The sequence below is a fragment of the Amblyomma maculatum genome, chromosome 5 (genome assembly GCF_055883805.1).
Source record: "Amblyomma maculatum isolate TAMU_Amacu chromosome 5, ASM5588380v1, whole genome shotgun sequence".
Lineage (NCBI taxonomy): Eukaryota > Metazoa > Arthropoda > Arachnida > Ixodida > Ixodidae > Amblyomma > Amblyomma maculatum.
The window spans coordinates 132367554-132386003 of NC_139348.1; the positions used below are offsets into that span (position 1 = coordinate 132367554).

Sequence of the window (18450 nt, forward strand, 5' to 3'; positions counted from 1 at the left end):
AGGGGCAACCAATTCTAAGAACTAGTGAAGAAAGGTGGTTAACTGGCTATGCACCACGCTCCACTAGGATAGACACGATCGAGAAACAATAGGATTTGGCTTACTATCTCTACAAACTGCTAATTCTGGCTTCAACGCAGATTAGTTCCCCATGTACAGTAATGAGGGCAAGCTTTAGAGCACCACTTAAATGTTTTATCAATTGATGACCTGATGTACAAAAAAAGAATCAGTGTGTTTGTGCAGCTAATATGTGCCATCTCAAAGGTTTTCCTAAGGTGCAAGTGGACTCTGCCGAGCCATAAGCGACATTTGAAATGGACAACAGTGTACCATGACACGTCCTGGACAAAAGCTTTCACATCTAGAAGCCACTGCTGGGATATGTAAAACTAGTGGAAGGCTCCCACAGTTCTTACAACCAAAGGGACGAATTACGCTCCGGTCACGCTACAAAAGCTGTCAATTCTGTCACAAACTCACCTACAGGAGCAGGCGCTGATTGACAGGTTTACAACAGTTTTTGTGACCGCAGTGCAATTCGACCCCAGGGTTAGCATGCACCATATGAGTATATGTGGATAAAACCAGAGATGCTGATTGTTATCTGCTTGCACGAAAAAGATAAAGCAAAAACAGAATCACAGGAGCCATCTTTTTTAACAACCCATTTATTCACTTGAGTTCTTTCACCTGGAGACCTGAAAAAAAAAAGTAAAATATCTCACATTAGACACAGCAGCAAAATGAGAGGCAAATACATTTTTTCCTACACTAAAGCCCTGGCCTCAAGTTCTATGGCCACGTTAACACTGCACACGGTTAAATCATGAGCAGCAGTGACTGGAAAAATCAGGCAACATATGAACACACATGTACAGTCTTTGTCAAAAGTGTAGAGCCCTGCTTCTGAGCCACTTCGTGCAGCCTGTAATGCAGTTCAAGTGTTCTGAATCTCTTGGTGGTGAGATTTTTTGTCCTACTCTCTCCAAAGGGAAAGACCTCTACTAATGTTAAATGAGCGCCACTACACGGCTCAGAAGATCCCCCGGGCTCTACACTCATGACAAAGGCTGTACATGCTGCTCCCAGTGCATCGCCAATGCTGGAGGCAGGCACAGCCATCGATTTGCTACCAAGTGAGGTCCACTAGCAGCAATGCTGGCAGACAAAGTTCTTTAACAGGAGCCTTGTAGGGCCATGAGGTGATAGCCATGAAGGGCAGCTCCAGGTTAAGCTCCATTGCTTCAAGCTATACACTGCTGCTTTTAGGTCCAATTCCCGTGATATGCACCATTTGCTGCCCCCACCCCCACATATAAATGTAACAGATCTGCGCCTCAGCAACATAATAGTACCAGCACAGCTTCAAAGCCATAGCAACAAGCGAGCAAATTCCATTCGGCGACTGAATTCAACTCCTCACAGCCACCTCCATGACACCAGAAGGCAGTGCTGTGAAAAGTACTGGCCTATGTGCTACCTTCAACAACAGACCACTCTGCACACTCAGATTCAGTAAGACTAAACTGCAGTTCCAACCAATGCATACCTGCCCAGATGAAAAAAATCTGGAATTTTTTCTTAATGCCAAAAAGGGGTGGCGGGCAGTTCGGCCCAACTTTCAGGCAAATGCCCAATGAGCCCTCACATCAAAAGAAGTTCGTTGGAATAGTTTTGCTCAAATCACAGTCTACACTCCAGGCTGACGGTGTCCTTCACCAGCAACTGATGAGGCAGGGTTACTGATAAGTGGAATGCAGTTCTAGTTTGTTTCAAATCACCTTTGCCACTAAGAGACCTGCCGCATCCACGTGTACGAAATTCAAAATGTTTCCCCTTTTCTCAACGTCATGAAGGATGGAAATTCAGAAGTAAAAGATCACAATAGAAAGGGGTGGGATGCTTAACTTCACTTTTAGACGCACCAGCGCCTTAACATGCCTTTTCACTAAATTTTTAAATATATTTTTTTTGTTTAAGTAGATTTTTTAGAAAAGGTTACACATTATCAGCCTCATTTGCATATTGGTTTATAAGAAAGTAAACGCACCGTACCTGTCACAGTTCCTGGCATACGCCTGAACTGCGCCTCCATTTTCCCTGCTACATTCTGAACACTTTCCACAAAGCCCAACAATGCTCGAGCTAAAACTAGGCCATGGCAATGGCTTTTCGTCTAAATGAGCTGCATATGTTTCACTTAAAACTTCTGCAACTACCTCTTCTTGGGTTTTGATAGCGCCGTAACTTCAAGCATACAAAAATTCTAACTTTGGGCTATTCACAACACACAAGTAACCTAGCTAACCCTAAGCATACACACAAGCAGCTAGTCAACAAAGTGCTACAAGCCACAGCTTTGGCTTGGCCTTGATCTACTGCTTAGTCAATGACGCTGATGGTAATGCTGGTTATTATTTTGCAGAGCCAGATTCTATGGTGACAGTTTTGCAAAAGCCACCATCGCACGGGTTAAGATAACTTTTTGGTAGATATGGATAGTAGCAGTACAATCGGTAAGTTACATAAAAAATCTAGAGTGAGCCCGCTAAATCGAGAGGGATGGCAGGTGTGCCAATGGTATCCTCTAAATGTCTGTGCCCAATCCACTGTTCACTTGAAGGGACAGAACACTGACCAAAATATGTAATAGGGTTATGGTGGAAAAGAAAATATCTTGCCTCATGTGGTATAGAGAGAGCACTATAACATCCAAGAAACGAGCGTTTATAATTTCAATTTGGCACTGAAAGTCGCATGAATACGATTGATGTCACTTCTTGAGGCAATTACCACTGAGTAATCCACCTGACCATATCTTGGGAAAATGTCACTGGTTTTCTAAGTGCACAGTGTTCTCTATTCTTTGTATTTTATTGTATTTTTCACTCTCTGCTGCGCCCGTCAGAAAAAAGCCAGCCTCCTTTTGCATTGCCTATGATATGATTTTAGTGTCTATCACTAGATGGCGCCACCATGTTTTGAATCTTTTTGATGTAGTGGTGACTGGCCAATTAACTTCTGTCAATGATGCACACATTCCTGTGCTGCAACAACCTTGAGTATAGAAACTAAACTTCATGATACTGTGTACTATGTCTAATTACTGTCTGGCAAGTGAAATTATACAAGTTTTCGGTACACCAATTCAGCTGACACGCAATATAATTGCGGACGCTACTCATGGTTTCCAGCATTGGACTAATAAAAATGGGCGCATGCACTAATAAAAAAATTCCCGGCAAAATTTTTCTACACCGTTTTTGGCAAAACTGCTACGAAGCTGACCACTTGAGACATGAAGCCTTACACTACGCCGGAAAAAATTGGATGCTTAGGGAGCAGTGTTCTGTCCCTTTAACATGTATTGGCATCAGGAAAAACTCAGTATCTTCTATGTCTAAGCAGCGAGAACCCCCCAGCTTCAGCTCTCGAAAAATAAATATATACCCCTGCCACACAGGTACTACCTCTGGACGAACAGTATGTTCGATACAGCTGTCACATGACAAAAAAAAAAAAAAAAAAAAAAAAAAAAAAAAAAAAAAAAGTTCCATTTCAGTGCACATTTCAGAACTCGAGTGTTCGTGTATATTATTTGGCTTGTGACATTTGTCACACACCAACCGGGCATAGGCGAGTATGTGTTCTTGTGCTATTTTTATGGTGTTGCACTACCAACGTGGACACACGATCAGTCTTGCATTTGACATGCTTTGGATTAATGGCGATTTCACAAAAAAGCTGAGGAATTGATTTTACCACTCAAGTAGGGCTAACACTCCAGTCTCTGCAACTGTATTTAAGAATGAGCTTGTTAATGTGCTCAAAACGTTAACTTATACGGACGATTTCAGCCATCATGTACCATAACTTTTAGAGCTCTGCAACATCGTTTTCATCGCAACAACAAAAAAGCCACTTTACTAGAACTGCGATTCCCCATCAAGGAGAAATTTTCTTGCCATCTCTGGTGAGTAAACAAATGGACCCATCTCTGGTGAGTAAACAAATGGACTGCTTAGTCGATTTCAAGCTTCCTTATGTCACAACAGCACGTTTCAGTGATACAATCTATTCATCTATTATTCCCCAATGAACTCACATATTCAATACAGCAGTAAAATAATGGGCACAATGGGCAAACAATTTGCACCATCTTCGCATTTTCCCGACACAGTTTGAGCGTTTGGTTCAACCAGGTTTGTTACCTCACAGGTAATCTCAATCTGCTAAGCACCAAGTTACAGCAAGAAAACACAGGCCCTGTATAGATGCTACCCAGATCCAAAGCCAGTTACCAATGCTACTTCGACTATTCCAGATCACTTTCACACATCCAGTTACAACAGCCACTCGGCAAATTGCCAGGCCTCGGTTATGACACATTCGTCTAAGGTACAATTACGCGCAATGGACAGCGGAGCTAGAGACAGCATTTTACGTATTCGGCATGACAAGGCCACGAAGTCCGCACATACCTGGGGGCAGGGACTGCTTCAACTTCTCAGCCTTCTCCTTCTCGGTGACAACTATCGTGTACAGGTATTTGCTGCATCGCACCTTGAATTTGGTCACGTTGTTAGGGTTCTTCTTGATCTTTACCGCTGCACAGCGAAAGCATAGAAGAGGGCTCAGTGCACACGCTCTGAGAGAACCAGAGTTTGCAGAAACAACACTCACACTTGGCGTCTTTCCGCCTCGCTGTCAGCAGGAACTCCTTGATCTCCTTAAGCTGCTTCGGCTGTAGGAACAAGGAGACAAACAAACAAGAAACTTGTGTTTTAACGATCACAGGAACAGGTACGAGCGGCCTAAACGATGCCAACTACTTGCCGCTTTCAACATTTCAGTAGCCGTAAGGCTCTCGAAGCGAGAGAGATAGTGGCGGTAAACGTTAAACGCGCGAGAGTACGGTGCTATAAATTCTATAAAATGTTACTACTCAAGCATGCTGTAGCAACATAGAACACGGGACACCAGCTTCTATGAAACCAGAGAGAAGCTAGGCTGGGAATCGACACTTACCATTTTGGATTGCTCAACAGGCAGCCTGAAAAGAAGCGAAAAATTGTGTTTAGCAACAGCTCAGCTAAATACGACTCGTTATTTTGCCGCGTACACAGTAATAAGCGAGCCAGAAATAACCGATCAACCCCGATTTTCATGGACCATCCGTTACCTGATTCAGTTATGGCAGCCCTGTGTGGAAGAAAGGATGAAGTTGGCAGCACACACACTCACCGTAGCTTTGTAGCTAAGTAACTAGCTTACTTAAAGATAAAATTTTAAGAAATAACTATTATACTAAATTCATGCTAAGATTAGTAATATAAACTAGTTTTTGTGCTTTATTTAGTAGGTCTTTAAGATACGATACTACACGACAACTTTAACTGTTTTAACAGTCACGTGCTTAGCTTCGCTCTTCGGTTTTGGTGATTGCGATGATCGCATAGCGATGCCACGGTCTCGACGAAAAGCTCAGGCGTCGACGCACGGTGATGACGAGAGAACGCCCCTAATCGAGTCAGACCACGGACCGTCAGCGTCTGGCGTAAGTTCCCTCCATGCTTACTGTCGAAGTATAAATGCTAATCTTTTTAGCAGCTTGATTGGTGCTTCCTTCAGCGCACCTGTCATTCATAGTTTAGGATGACTCAACGACGTGACTCAATGACTGAAGTTCCGCATCACTTTGTTGCGTGCAGATAATCCGCTGTGTGAACTAAGCTCAGAGGAAGAGTGATAATGCTACGGATCTGATTGTTTATTAGTTCAATGGCATTGCTCTTGTTTGCCAGTGTTGCGTTTTAAAGCGCCTGGTATCTGGAGGTCAGGCGCTTTAGAGATATCGAAAACTCTGATAGCATCAAACAGCGTCATATCGTGAAGTTCGGCGGGCCGCACGACCGGCGGGAGCTGTCACGTTTTAGCGTTGCGAACGAAGTGAAAAAAGAAAAGATGTGAGGTGCGCGCTTGCTTAGACTAAGCACCCGCGCTGATTACCATTTTCTCTCGTTGGTAGTGCATTATTTTCTCTCTTGATGCCTTCATTCCCGTCGATCTGTTGAATAGCGGTGTTTTGAACATTTTTTTTGTCTTGTACTTTAGAATCATAATCAGTTTATTAAACGATTGCTTGCGCGCACAAGTTTATTTTACTGTTTGTTCTGATCTGGTCAACAAGGAATTTTTTTTTTTTTTATCTCTCATGTTTACAGTCAATCAACAGCGTGGGAATTGGACGGCCGCCGGACAGCAAGCACCTTCATGAACTCGGTTCGCTTAATCTCCTCTCGCAAAAGTATGAGGTATGCCGACGAGGAAGTGTAGAAGATGAAATTGAACTTCAGTGAAAACGTTTACTGTGTGGCACATGAGGAGCATACTTTACTTGCATTTAGTACCACATCACTTTCAAATGTTGAGAATTTTAAAGTTAAATGCACATAGAAATCTTCTCCCAGGAGTTCGCTTTCAAACTTAGCTGTCCAGAGTTGCATACAGTTGTGTTTGAGCGCATAAAATGACTGTCATATCAAACATTACTGGAAACGGCACCTACAAACAAAGCATGGAAGAGATGACTTACATGCATGTCACCTTTCTCTTGTCCTGTTTCTGTGTTCCATTTTCATTCATGGCTACAATTCACCTATTAGCCAAACTTCAGGCAGCTATCAGGCTCAAACACTGATTGTGATTTTGCAATGTTCAAATTTCTTCATAAATATTTCAACAGCTTGAGTTAGTCTTACAAAATTATTGATGTATGTGATTTCATAATATTGTGCACTTATTGTAAACAATACTCTGATGTGGCGTGAGTTGCAGGAAAAGGGCCTTATGTGATATATTGCCATTGTCACCTCTCCCTCCTTGTCTTTCTCTTTTTTTTTTATTGTGCCACCTTTCTGATCTGTTTGAATTCTCATGATTCTCCTATGTGTGGCTTTAGTGTAGAGGCAGCACCCATCTTTTCCAGCCTTGCAGCCACTTAAAATAACAGTACTTGTGCAAAAAGAGATTAAAATGTTTTTTATATTATATGCAGGTGGTGTTTACTTTCTGAGTAGATATGTGCACTTTCTTTTTTTCCGAATGAAAGTATTAACATCGTGCAACAGTTGTAAAATAACCTGATACTTGGCTGATACATATTTACAATTCAGTTTGAGACGTTTGGTTAAAGTAACTGGTAGCAGAAAGGCAGCTAAAAAGTTTTTCTACTTATCTTGGCCCACTGGTGTTTCATGCACTTTGGCCCTAAAGGCATTTGCACTCTGAAGTTGTGTGGGTAGAGATGTGATTTTAATCTGTGTGTTATTCTTTCACTCAGAGTCTTGACTATGACACATGCGAAAACAGCCTTTATGTTGCGGAGCAGCTGACAACAACTTTCACAGTGAGTACTGCTGCCAACTTTAATGCCTTTCCTAAATATCTCTGGCTGTCTTTTGGATTTGTACCACTGTTCGCCTTTGCTAAATGTGGAAGTTCATATGCTTGCATACACAAAGAGCCAACGAGATAAAGGCAGTCAATGATCATCTATCATTGAGCCAAGACCTTTCATTGCCTTTACAAAGACAAGGTTGCATATCAAAGTTTTATTTAAACTGATACCTCTAGTATATCACACCCTTCAGCTTAAATTTAGGAGAATGTGGTTTTCCAACCTGGTTGCAGGCTTTTTCATCAGAATATTTAGGTTGGAAGCATTTGAACGCTTGTCGATGTGAGCATCAGATGCTCTTTTGTAAATTGCTTACATACATTTCTTTTTTTATATATATATATATGTATATGTATATAACATTTTACAATATATTGATGCTAGTGACTTGGACTTGTCAATGTGTGTGCAATATAGAGTGCACTGTTCAGGCCGCATTCTGAAGCTCGAGCCCAGTCCGGTCCTGAGACAGCTTAAGTCTGAATACTTTACATTATCTCTTTAATGAGTCTGGGCTTGGCTCGCCATACTTGACAAGGGGCCCAGCTCTACCCGGTCCAGGGCCCATTCCCAGAGGAACTTGGAAGGTAAACTTTTCACTATCGACAAGCAGTCTCCTGCTATACAAGTAAACAAATGGTCATCCAAGGTGCTCATATTGCAATGACACTTTGAAAGACTGCTTTGGTAAATGCAAATGGAACACAAGATAAGGCAGGTTCACCAGTGCTGCATTGAACAGTGGTCCTATCATCGAATAGCCATAAAGTTCCACAGTACGTGTGAAAAATGTTGCATATATGTGCAGTTAACTTTCCGTTACCCCTGGATTTCTTAGGCATTGCAGGAAGTAATATGAAAATGTCATCAAAGCCACGTCAATTAAACTTTATTTCTTATGAGCACAGTTCACAGGTGAAATTTGTGGCCACACTGGCTGTGCTTATATGGAGACGAAAAGCAACAGTCTCTCTCTACGATGGCATGGGCTATGAGGGATGGTATCGTTGAGGCTCCGGAACTATTTCGACCACCTGAAGTTCATCAAAGGGGCACTGAAAGGGGGATACCAAGGGTGAAGAAAGCCGATCATATTGATAGATATGCAATTGCCTATTATTCTCCTGTAGAAATTTTTGATGCAGCTTGTATAGCACTAGAGATATTGGTGATCAAAAACATCTGCCACGGTTTTCTTCTCAATTCGCACACGGGCAAGTGGGGAAAGAAAGAGAACAAACCAATATTGGACTCGGCCCCACGAATGCCTTGCCAAGCTAATCAGGCTCAGTTTTGCAGTTTTATTCTCTCCGCTGCTTGCCCTCGCCCCCCTTACCAAGCTTAATAATAAAATAGCTGAAAGGGAATATCATGTGCTGCCATTCTCTTGCTCCGCTCCCACAGTCTTCACTTCACCTCTCTTGACTTTTTTTTAAAGACCTCTTTTGGAGCTCATTTTCCTTAAATGCCCTCTTTTGGGCAATTTTGCATAAAGGGGGGGAGGTTGGGGGGAGGTCACTAAATGCAGGCATCTGCAGTGCTCGAAAATCTTGAACGTGCTATGGCAGTGATGTGGTTTCTTCATCACCATTTTTGGTAAGCCAATGGCAGTCCCTTTCTTCCTAGTGATGTCATGTGAGCCTTACGATTTCCAGAGGTAGAATTCATGTGAAAGGTTGGAGCCAATGGTCTCTGTGAGACGCCAGAATGACAATTTAGAAAGATTTTCCAAACTGTTGGCTACTTTTGAGGATTTATATTTAGTATGCACACTCAGTGGCATTTGTTCTACACAATGCAATTTCTGAATAGGAACTTTTTAAACCGCTTTGTGTTTATGTTTAACATGCACTGACATGTCAGAGTACATTGGCACCCTGTGTTTCGCCTTCATTGGAATGCAGCTGCGGTGTTATTTGTGGTATGGCAGGGCACGTCAAATAAAATGAATGGCCGTCGGTGAACCTCTCTGTTATAATGAGCAGGGAAGTACTGTAAACTCTCCTTTGCAGTCGAAGAACAACGTCCCAGATTCTATGACTTTCCAAAGAAACAATAAAAAGGATAGAATTGAACTTGCCAGTTATATGCGGTCAAGTGTACTCTGACAGCCTATGAGGTCAGTCGGTGCGTGCGTGTTCACACGATGAGTGCGATACAGTGGCAGTGTTTGAAAGAAAAATGTCCTGCGGTCAGCCAAGGACAGCGATTTGAGAAGTTCGAATACCAGTCACGAGATGTGTATTCCTGATCCATTTGCTGACATGGCGTTCGTCGCAAGCTCAGTCGGATCTCTGCCTTCTGCATTGCTGCCATGTGCAGGCAGCTCGCACTCATCAGACAGTTTGCGTCACGCTATGTAGCACGATCAGGCAGTGTGCACCGATCAATGACAAGTAGAATCGGACTGTAGGCAAAGGTTTTTGGTTAAAGTACTATAGTTCGAAACAAAGGACCGAATGGCCAGTTACGAGGAAGTTACTAAGTGTTACCGCCTAGCTCAACGGACAATGCCGCCTCCTCACCCGGCACTTGGTTGGGAGGAGGCGGTCATCCTAAGGCAAATAAAAACTGCGTCACTCCTCGCCCTTCTCCGTGCTACACATCCTTCACCCAGACATCTACATGAGTGATGTGTGCAGTGCATATGAAGTGGGTCCGGCGGACCAGTGGCACGTCATGTGGGACTGGGCAAGGTTCCCGACCGAAGCTACATTCAAGGCATACCCGCCTGAACTTCAAAATGCTGTGCAAAGTGCAGACAAGGACAGTCAACTATGGGCCATCCAGCAGGCCCGGGGTGCACTCAAAAGGCACAAGCCTTATGGCCCACCAAAAACGGGCCAAAATGAGGTAATGCAGAGTAGGTCATAACCCCGGGTTGACGCTTGGTCAGTGTCACGACACATTAAATCCTCGTTTGCTGGTATTTCATTAAAGTTATATACATACACACATATATACATACATGCATGCATACATAGTTTTCACTTTGCTTGTAGGTCTGTACGGCTCTTCTTCCCACACAAAGGGTGCTTCAAGGAACTAGTAGCTGTGCGGGATGTTGTCAGATTTGGAGTCCAATATGCTGCTTGAATGTTTTACATGTGACTAGTGCTGCTCATTCTTGATGCATGTGCCCTGCTGCACCTCTGTGGTGGATCAAAGATGATCTTGCCAACCTACCACCAGTTGCTTATGCCTCAATTTTAAGTGTTATCACATTCCTGAAGCTGTTCATCCACAGCAAGGGCATTGGCCAGGATTTCATGACACATCTTGATCAGCACAGCCGTTGAAGACACAGATGGGCACAAAACTGTTTTAGAAAAACGCACATGAATTTGACTGAATCTATATTTTTTAGCAACCCCGCTTCGATGGTGCAGTGGTTAGGGCGCTCGACTGCTGTGCCCAAAGATGCGGGATCGAATCCTGGTCGTGGTGGTCGCTTTTCGATACGGGCGAATAACAAGGCGCCCGTGTGCTCTGCGGTGTTGGTGCGGTGTTGGAGAACCCCAGGTGGTCGAAATTTTTGGAGCTCTCCACTATGGCGTCTCTCATAGCCTGAGTTGCTTTGGGATGCTAAATCCCATAAACCAAACCTATATTTTTTAGCTATAATGGGGCAAGCACACTTACTGCGAGTTTCAGGTGCAACAAACTCAATTCGCGTGGCTGTCAGGTTTGTCATAAGTGGGCTGAGCTGTAAATAAGTGTTAAGTAATTTTTTTTATCATCTGACATCATTACCCTGTTTTATCTGTGCCACTGCTAGAATGCTGCTTGTTTCACCATGCAGTAATGAATAAAAAGCCATACGCCGCTCATTTATGTACGGGCCCGAGTGTGCGCTGAGCCTGGCTCGACCAAGCTCATGCAACGCATATTTGTCGAAGCCCAGGCTGGCCTGAGCCCATACAGTGCTCTAGTGCAATGCTTCGTGTTATAATTGCAGCCGGAGCAAATGTAGATATACGTATTGGAATCGCAGTCTTATTTTAGCAAGTTAGACCCCGCTCATTCAGTGCATTTGTATTTTTGCAGGCAATACGGAATACGAACTGGAAGCGGTGGTTTATCATTCTAATCATTGGCATCCTAACAGCCTTGACTGCCTGTACCATTGACATTTGCATTGAAGTTATATCTGACCTGAAGTTCCAGCTGCTGAAGAAATGTATCCTTTTTTGCCAAAATGATTTTCTTGGTCATGTCACTTTAGGTGTTGCTTCTGGCATCGCTTTTCGCCAGGACAATTTTGGAGTGGAACCGTATACTACAGCATATTGCCCCTGCTATTGGAAATAATAGCTTTTATTATTATTATTACTTCTGCCTTTGGTGTAAGGTTTATATGCCTATGTCCTATTGTGTGTGTTCCACCTCTAATTACAACTTCTTCTTTAAGACTTCTTGATGAAATTTATTTTAAAGTTGATAACCGTCGACAAAAATGACTATTTATTTTCTGTGTTCTTGCATGTACAGTCGTAAGCACAAGTGGTATACAACACTCAGCCGGTAGCGGAGCTCGGGAAAACTGCATTGCAAGGCCACCTAGCAATAGCTATTTGGGATTGAGACAATAGTGGTGGTGCCCCACTTTATCTACATACATGTGCGACTTTCGCTGTCGCTAGATGGCATTTAGATGCAGTATTCCCGAGCTCTGTCAGCGGCTGAGTGTTGTATACCACTTTTGCTCATAACTGTACGTGTCACTATTCCAAGGGAATTTTTTTTTTTTTTATTGTACTACTTAGCCTCCCCACGACTACCGCTGCCCGCCACCACTGTTATGCCGTGTTGTTGGTGTGATAAATTAATAATGGGTAGTCTGATAAATGAATGAATACCATTTTTTTTTATGCAGGGTTACATGGCTAAAAACCAATGCCTGTGTTCAAAGCCTTCTGGTTGTGAGATTTCTACTCAACAAAAAAAAAAAAATATATATATATATATATCTTCACTTAGCTGGGTTATAGCTGTGTACTTATTGAATAATTTCGCGGTGGTAATAACAAATTAATTTTCAGAAGGATAATCGTGAAGTAGATTGCAAACATTTTAGAAGAATGATTGTTAGTAGTGTAACTAGCTTATGTGCAGTGCAACACCAGTTCCAGTCAGTCGCTTGAGTGAGAAGCCTGACCATTAGCTTGTTAGCTGCAGAAGACAGTTTGTCACTTATAATATGAAGTTACCATGAATTTTAAATAATTTTTAATCTTATGTGAGAAGTTTTTTATATGATAAAAATCCGTGCTGAAATGTGTATGGTTTGCAGTTCACAATGCATTCTTTGGGCTTGTTTGTTTTGATGGATATCTGGTTTTTGTATCTGCTTTAAGCTCGCCTTGACTATGAAGGCTGAAGGTCGCACAGAAATCTCTCTAGAATTAAAACAAAAATTACTTCAAAGGAACTCTCATATTTTACTGTTGACCATGCCCATCCTTTTTTTTTGGCTTATATATGAGAATTTCATTTTGTTTTGGCTTAGGTATCTGCCCAATAAAGTTGCTGTTTGATGAGTCACAGCACATTTGAGAGTGGCAACAAGCAAGTTGCCTGCAGGGCAATAGTTTCACAATCCAGATGCTTTGCAAAGCAGTCTGTGCTCTTCCTTAGCTCTGGGTCACTGCTAAGGGATCAACAAGTGCATCCGCAAGGACTGCATAATCCTGCCTTTCCTGAGTTGGGTCGGCATGAATGCTGCTGCCGTGCTACTGGGCGCAATCTTGGTGGCCTACATCGCCGTGAGTGTAGTTCACAAATCTATTTGATTATTTTTGCCTTATAGCCCGCAGTGGTTAGTTAATATCTGTTTGTGACAGTTTGTGGTTCCAGTGGTTCTAACTTCTATGCCAATGCTGAAGAAAATACTGTTGGTGTAATTTCCTGTAGGAAGTTCTTTGTTATGAACATTTACACGTGACTGTTTGATGCGAACTTCGGATGCCGGCAACAATTTTTGAAACACCACTAGATATAGTAGGCAAGCATTCAGTGCACTTTAAATCATGTCTGGACATTTAAAGTGTGAAGTAACATTCGAGCCTTTGTTTTTTGTGAATAAATAAATTAACAACAGCAACAACTCCGGAACAGATTGTTGGATGAGTGCCAATGAGGTGTTTCCAGGTAACATTAAACTGCAAAGTGTGGCTGGGGCTAGGTTTTGTCCAAAGTTTGCAAACAGTGCCTCATTGTACAGTGAAAGTCACACATACGTGCTTGTGTGAGAATGTGAATTGTTGGCTGCACCCAGTGCTGAGTTTCTGCAACTGGATTTCATGCAGTAAAAGCTCAGGAAAAGCTGCACACTTTTTTTCCTCTCCAGAAATTTTTTTACTGCCGTTATTTGAATATGCAATCTATACAAGTTGTAACTGCCATTCGGTTTGGGCTGTGTAGGTAGCATTACTTTCTAACCTTCTTGGTTTCATCACTTTATTAAGTCGTAATCGCACTTGAGGCAAGTTTCTGTAAAGGCGCAAGTGCCTCAATTGGTGTCTGTAGTAAAAGGGATGTACCAGTAGTCGCTGCTGTTAGTGGGAACTCACTTCAGTTGCTCATCATTTCTGTGCAGCGACTTGTGAATGAAGATTTTCACATTGCTTGGGAGGGCTTTCATTGCCTTCTTTGACATTGTGTGCCTTTTCAGCCAGTGGCAGCGGCCAGTGGCATTCCTGTCATCAAGTGCTACCTGAATGGTGTCAAGGTGCCCCAGGTGGTTCGCTTCAAGACGCTAGTCATCAAAGCGGCTGGAGTGGTCCTCTCTGTCGTTGGTGGCCTGGCTGTAGGCAAGGTGGGTGATTGGTCTCTCCATCTTGTCTGTCCTTCTTGCCGCTTCATTGTTTCATAGCAAACGCGTTGACAGGTGTTGGTTTTTCTCATTTGTATAGGCACTTCTGTATGCATTTAATTTAACTTGTACTCCCTCATGTAGTACAGCCTGATGAATCTGTCAGCATTTTGTGTGTTGCATTGTTGGAGAAGCTACGATAAGAGGCATTGTTGCCTGGCTTCATCAGTAGGCGATGCCGACTAAAGTCTGACGTGAAGTGAAAACTTTATTGGGCTGACTTGGATCCAAAATCTTAACTCAGTGATGATGTTAGAGGCAGCTGGGCTCTGTGCTGGTCCGAGATCATAATGTTAGTCGCTTTTCGCCACTCTCAGGTAAAAAACAGCAACTTTTGAATACAGATGCAAGAAATGCAAACAGCGTAGTACAAACAGCGGTGCACATTTCGGTGGAGTACTAAGATTAGGTTTTTCTGGCAAAAAAAAAAAAGAAGTGTTAAAGCCACTTGCTGAGATTTTACAAGAATTTACAAGCAAAAAGCAGGCACGAAAGCACAACTCTTCACAGCACTACGGGGATGATTAGGTTGTGTTTGGTGAGCAGGTCTAATTTCCTGATGAAATTACTGGCCTCCAAGGCGGTGTACCATTGTGTAGTGTCACTACATAGTTTTGCATTTCACTCGTGAGCAATATTTTAGCCGTCGAGATACCTACCTTTCTTTTTTTTTTTTTCACACCTGTTGTGAATTCTTGTGTATTACTTCTTACAGGAGGGCCCAATGATCCACTGTGGGTCGGTGATTGCAGCCGGCGTTTCTCAAGGCAAGAGCACCACTTTCCGGAGAGATCTGAAGGTTAGCATCTAGGCCTTGTTCTTCTCAGCAGTTTATGGGTCAGGATTATTTCTCTAAAGGCTGGTTCAATCAAGTATGGGTAGGAACATAGTCACTGCTTGTGTCAGATGGTGAGTTGTTAGCCAAGTTGGTAGAACTCTTTCAGGGTTGTAGAAACAACTGGCAATTCTGTAGGGTCCTAAAAGAAAAAATGACAATGGTTCAACGCTGCGGAACCAAATATATTAGCGAAAGCATTAGCTGCAGGTGACCGAGCTTTCTTCTCTTTTTCTTCTTCCTCAGCCCACATATAAAGCCCCGCTTTAACTAAGCCGTATAGGGGTAATGTGAATGCCAGGGTCCTAGCAGGCTGATTCTGACATAATCGTCCCATGTGAAATGAGAGACCCAAGTTGACAGTAGCACTTGCGAGCGGGCTAGTTGGCTATATGACTCTGACGACCTCTGGCGCTGCATGGTTATACACAAAAAACAATACACACACAAGAGAATTAAACCAGGACGTTAACACAGATGATGCGCTCGCTACCAACTGCCAGTTTTTGTGGTACGAAGAAGAAGAAAGCTTCACACAAAATGTGGGGTTACAATATGAAGAAGCAAACAAAAGATTCAGAAAAAAATGCGAAGAAATTCAGAATAAAAAAATTAAATTAAAATAAATTTTGTAATGGTAGTGTTGTTTGGATGCAGCGGTCACCATTCAATTCCTGTGGTGGTTGCTATGAGTTTGATGCATCTATCCTACTAAGTGCACCGTGAAAATGCACCATTGAGCTTTTACCATTAAAACTGGATGAAGCATTCTGCCTTAAATAATAGGAAGAAGATATGAGGACACTGCGCAGTTACAGAATGAATCTGATGCTGTCAAAAATGTCAGAGATTGAAAGAGAAAGTAGAGAGTGTACATTTGCAGAAAGAGAGCTGTAACAGATAAGTTTATCTGAAAGATAACATGACCCTATTGTGTTGAAGATGGCTCGTATCTGCTATTTTTCCTGGAAAGGATGAAATGAAAGCTGATATATGTGCGCTTCATCGGAAGCTGTGTTCTATACCTTTGGCACTTGGCTATTTTGCTGTCTGTGATGCCAACTGATAAGGAAACTCAGTTTTTTTTGATGAAGATGTGTGTTCAGGGAAGGTTATGTTGTCAGGGGAATCACTTTTTCTTGGTTGGGTAATTACAGCTATCTACCCACAGCTTCAGTCATACTTAACTGGTTTCCCCTGTTATCTGTTGCCAGTGAGCGTACATTCTTGTTTGTGTGGATGTTAAGTTGTTATTGGACTAACCATTTCATATGTTATGAGTTATGTTGTTACTGGTCAGAAGTCTGAAGTTGGCAGTGGTGTAGGAAGGAGTGTTTGTGCTAGGTGCTGTCAGTATTAAGACCACCTCATCACTGTTGGTCATGTTCTCTCATTATTGGCTTGCTGTTTCGTTGAATTCTGTGGGTTATAATGGAGAGTGGCTGGATAAGGTTAGGTCAGGTCAAACTGGAGCAGAGACAGCCAGCGAAATGCAGGGCACATGGCTCATTTGACAATGCCACAGCTGCTCATTTCTATGTCCAGTATATTGTTATAAGTTAGAACTGTAATTGCTATAACAGGACTCAACTGCGTTCTAAAGAAAAATAAAATTGTGTAGCTCCAGAGGACGTGATAAATATGCATACAGATCAACGTGTTTGACATTAAGAAAACCTTCATGTCTGGCCAGAAAAAGATGAGCTTTTGTACATAGTGACTGCAGTCAGAATTAAACTTTGTCTAAGTCATTTTATCGTTCTTTTATTGATCTAGCTATTTGAATATGACTGGAATTCTGCCTCTTCTGAATTCTAATCTTTTCTTTTTGTTTGAAAAGAAAAAAAAAAGAAAAAGCCTAATTATGACATGCATCTTATAATTGGGTATGAGATATGTATGCTAAAAGTTCTTAAATATCCCGGTTGCTTCATGGCTTTATTTTCAGTATATACAGCATTGTGCGGTTGTTCCATCTCAAGTCTGATGCAATTACAAATTCTAAATATTTGTAATTAGTAATCTGACATAAAGGGTTGCTATCAGTTGTGCAGTGAAAATTTAATTGTGCATCGCAAGCGTAGCTGCAAATGTTTTACAACTGATGCATATTTGCCAAGTTGAACACCATGTTTGAATTTAACACGTCATATTTAATAGCTGTGAATAACCTTGGCTTTTGGTGAAAGTCACGAAGAAAAAAAAATGAATAAAAGCCTGAAGAGTGGTGACCTCCTTTTTAGATGAAAACATTGTGATGACGGTGCTTTTTCTTCTGTCGGAAACTTTTCGCAGTTTCATTATTCATACACACTTGCAGAATGGCAAAATGTCCTCGTGGCTTCTCTCACTGTGCGATGGGTAGAAATGCAGCTTCTTCACGTGGTGCCACACGGGAGGAAGCTTTACTGTACAAACGACAAACAGCATGTGGCAAGCGCAGCAGCTTTGACGCGCAGGCAGAGTTTAGATGCCAGGCGGACATATGCAAAGGAAGTGCTAATTGGCACTGGGGTGGCACGACTTCTTCAAAAAGGAAAAGAGATAAGCAACAAGGAAATTGTCATTCTAAATGGCATACAACTGCGGGCTCTGCTGGCTGGCTGATACACACGGCTGATTTCTGTTGTCGCTGCGTACTGCTGGCGTAATCCCAAAAGCAAAATTATGCAGGCGGACTGTGTTAGCGTGTTGACTGGGACTTGTTGATTGTCTACATGCCTGCCGTAGCGCACATTTAAATTCTGAGGGCGAATGTTTGGCTGATCGTTTGTCTAGGGTGTTGTACCTCGACACGGCATCACTTCAGGAGTATGGCCAAGTTAACTGATGCCTGTTTCAGAGAAATCAAATAAACAAGCTTCCAATGCTACAGACGGATTTGGCTATTTTTGGAAGTCCGGCGACAGCTCAAATGATTCGAATTTTCGAGATAATGGGAATCGAGCTGACGAGGTTTTACTGCATGCCACTTTACGGGCAAGTAGTGAATCATATTTAAGAACAGGCTCAAGTTTCATAGCAGTTTATGTTGCACACGCGATCAAAATCTTTCTTGAAATCAAGAAATAGTCTCATTTTGATTGCCCCTATGTAGCACTGTAGTGAAATCTGTTTCCAACAGCTGGGTCACTGTAAAATGTTTACAGCAGAAACAATGCTTTGAGTTATAGCAACAGTGTTTACTTTTGCAAAAGTGGAAATGTATGCTGATCTACTAATGAACTGCATTGGCTTCACACATGTACAAAGCATGTAAGTAGGCCTGTAGAAAGAAAC

The 18450-nt window shown here is 42.3% G+C and overlaps 2 protein-coding genes across 5 annotated transcripts in view; one reads left to right on the forward strand and one right to left on the reverse strand.

Annotated features, from left to right (window-relative positions):
- Positions 1 to 564: 564 nt before the first annotated feature.
- On the reverse strand, positions 565 to 5267 carry RpL38 (ribosomal protein L38). 2 transcript variants are annotated; one of them, XM_084604368.1, is made up of 5 exons: positions 5186 to 5267; positions 5032 to 5056; positions 4687 to 4747; positions 4485 to 4610; positions 565 to 701 (listed from the first exon to the last, which is right to left on the reverse strand). In XM_084604368.1, exons 2-5 carry the CDS (start codon positions 5032 to 5034, stop codon positions 676 to 678), a joined length of 216 nt encoding a protein of 71 aa, XP_084460494.1. In that variant the 5' UTR covers positions 5035 to 5056; positions 5186 to 5267; the 3' UTR covers positions 565 to 675. The 2 variants fall into 2 exon arrangements, with proteins under 2 accessions (XP_084460494.1, XP_084460493.1); XM_084604367.1 differs by having other exon boundaries at positions 5128 to 5197.
- A 135-nt stretch (positions 5268 to 5402) lies between these two features.
- The window catches only part of ClC-b (chloride channel protein 7), a 49613-nt gene continuing 36565 nt past the window's right edge, over positions 5403 to 18450 (forward strand). For all 3 annotated transcript variants that reach the window (XM_084604364.1, XM_084604365.1, XM_084604366.1), the window contains exons 1-7: positions 5403 to 5560; positions 6228 to 6317; positions 7346 to 7411; positions 11510 to 11642; positions 13118 to 13227; positions 14136 to 14279; positions 15052 to 15135. In XM_084604364.1, the coding sequence (XP_084460490.1) occupies positions 5465 to 5560; positions 6228 to 6317; positions 7346 to 7411; positions 11510 to 11642; positions 13118 to 13227; positions 14136 to 14279; positions 15052 to 15135 (723 nt within the window). In that variant the 5' untranslated portion in view covers positions 5403 to 5464. The remainder of the gene's footprint in view (positions 5561 to 6227; positions 6318 to 7345; positions 7412 to 11509; positions 11643 to 13117; positions 13228 to 14135; positions 14280 to 15051; positions 15136 to 18450) is intronic.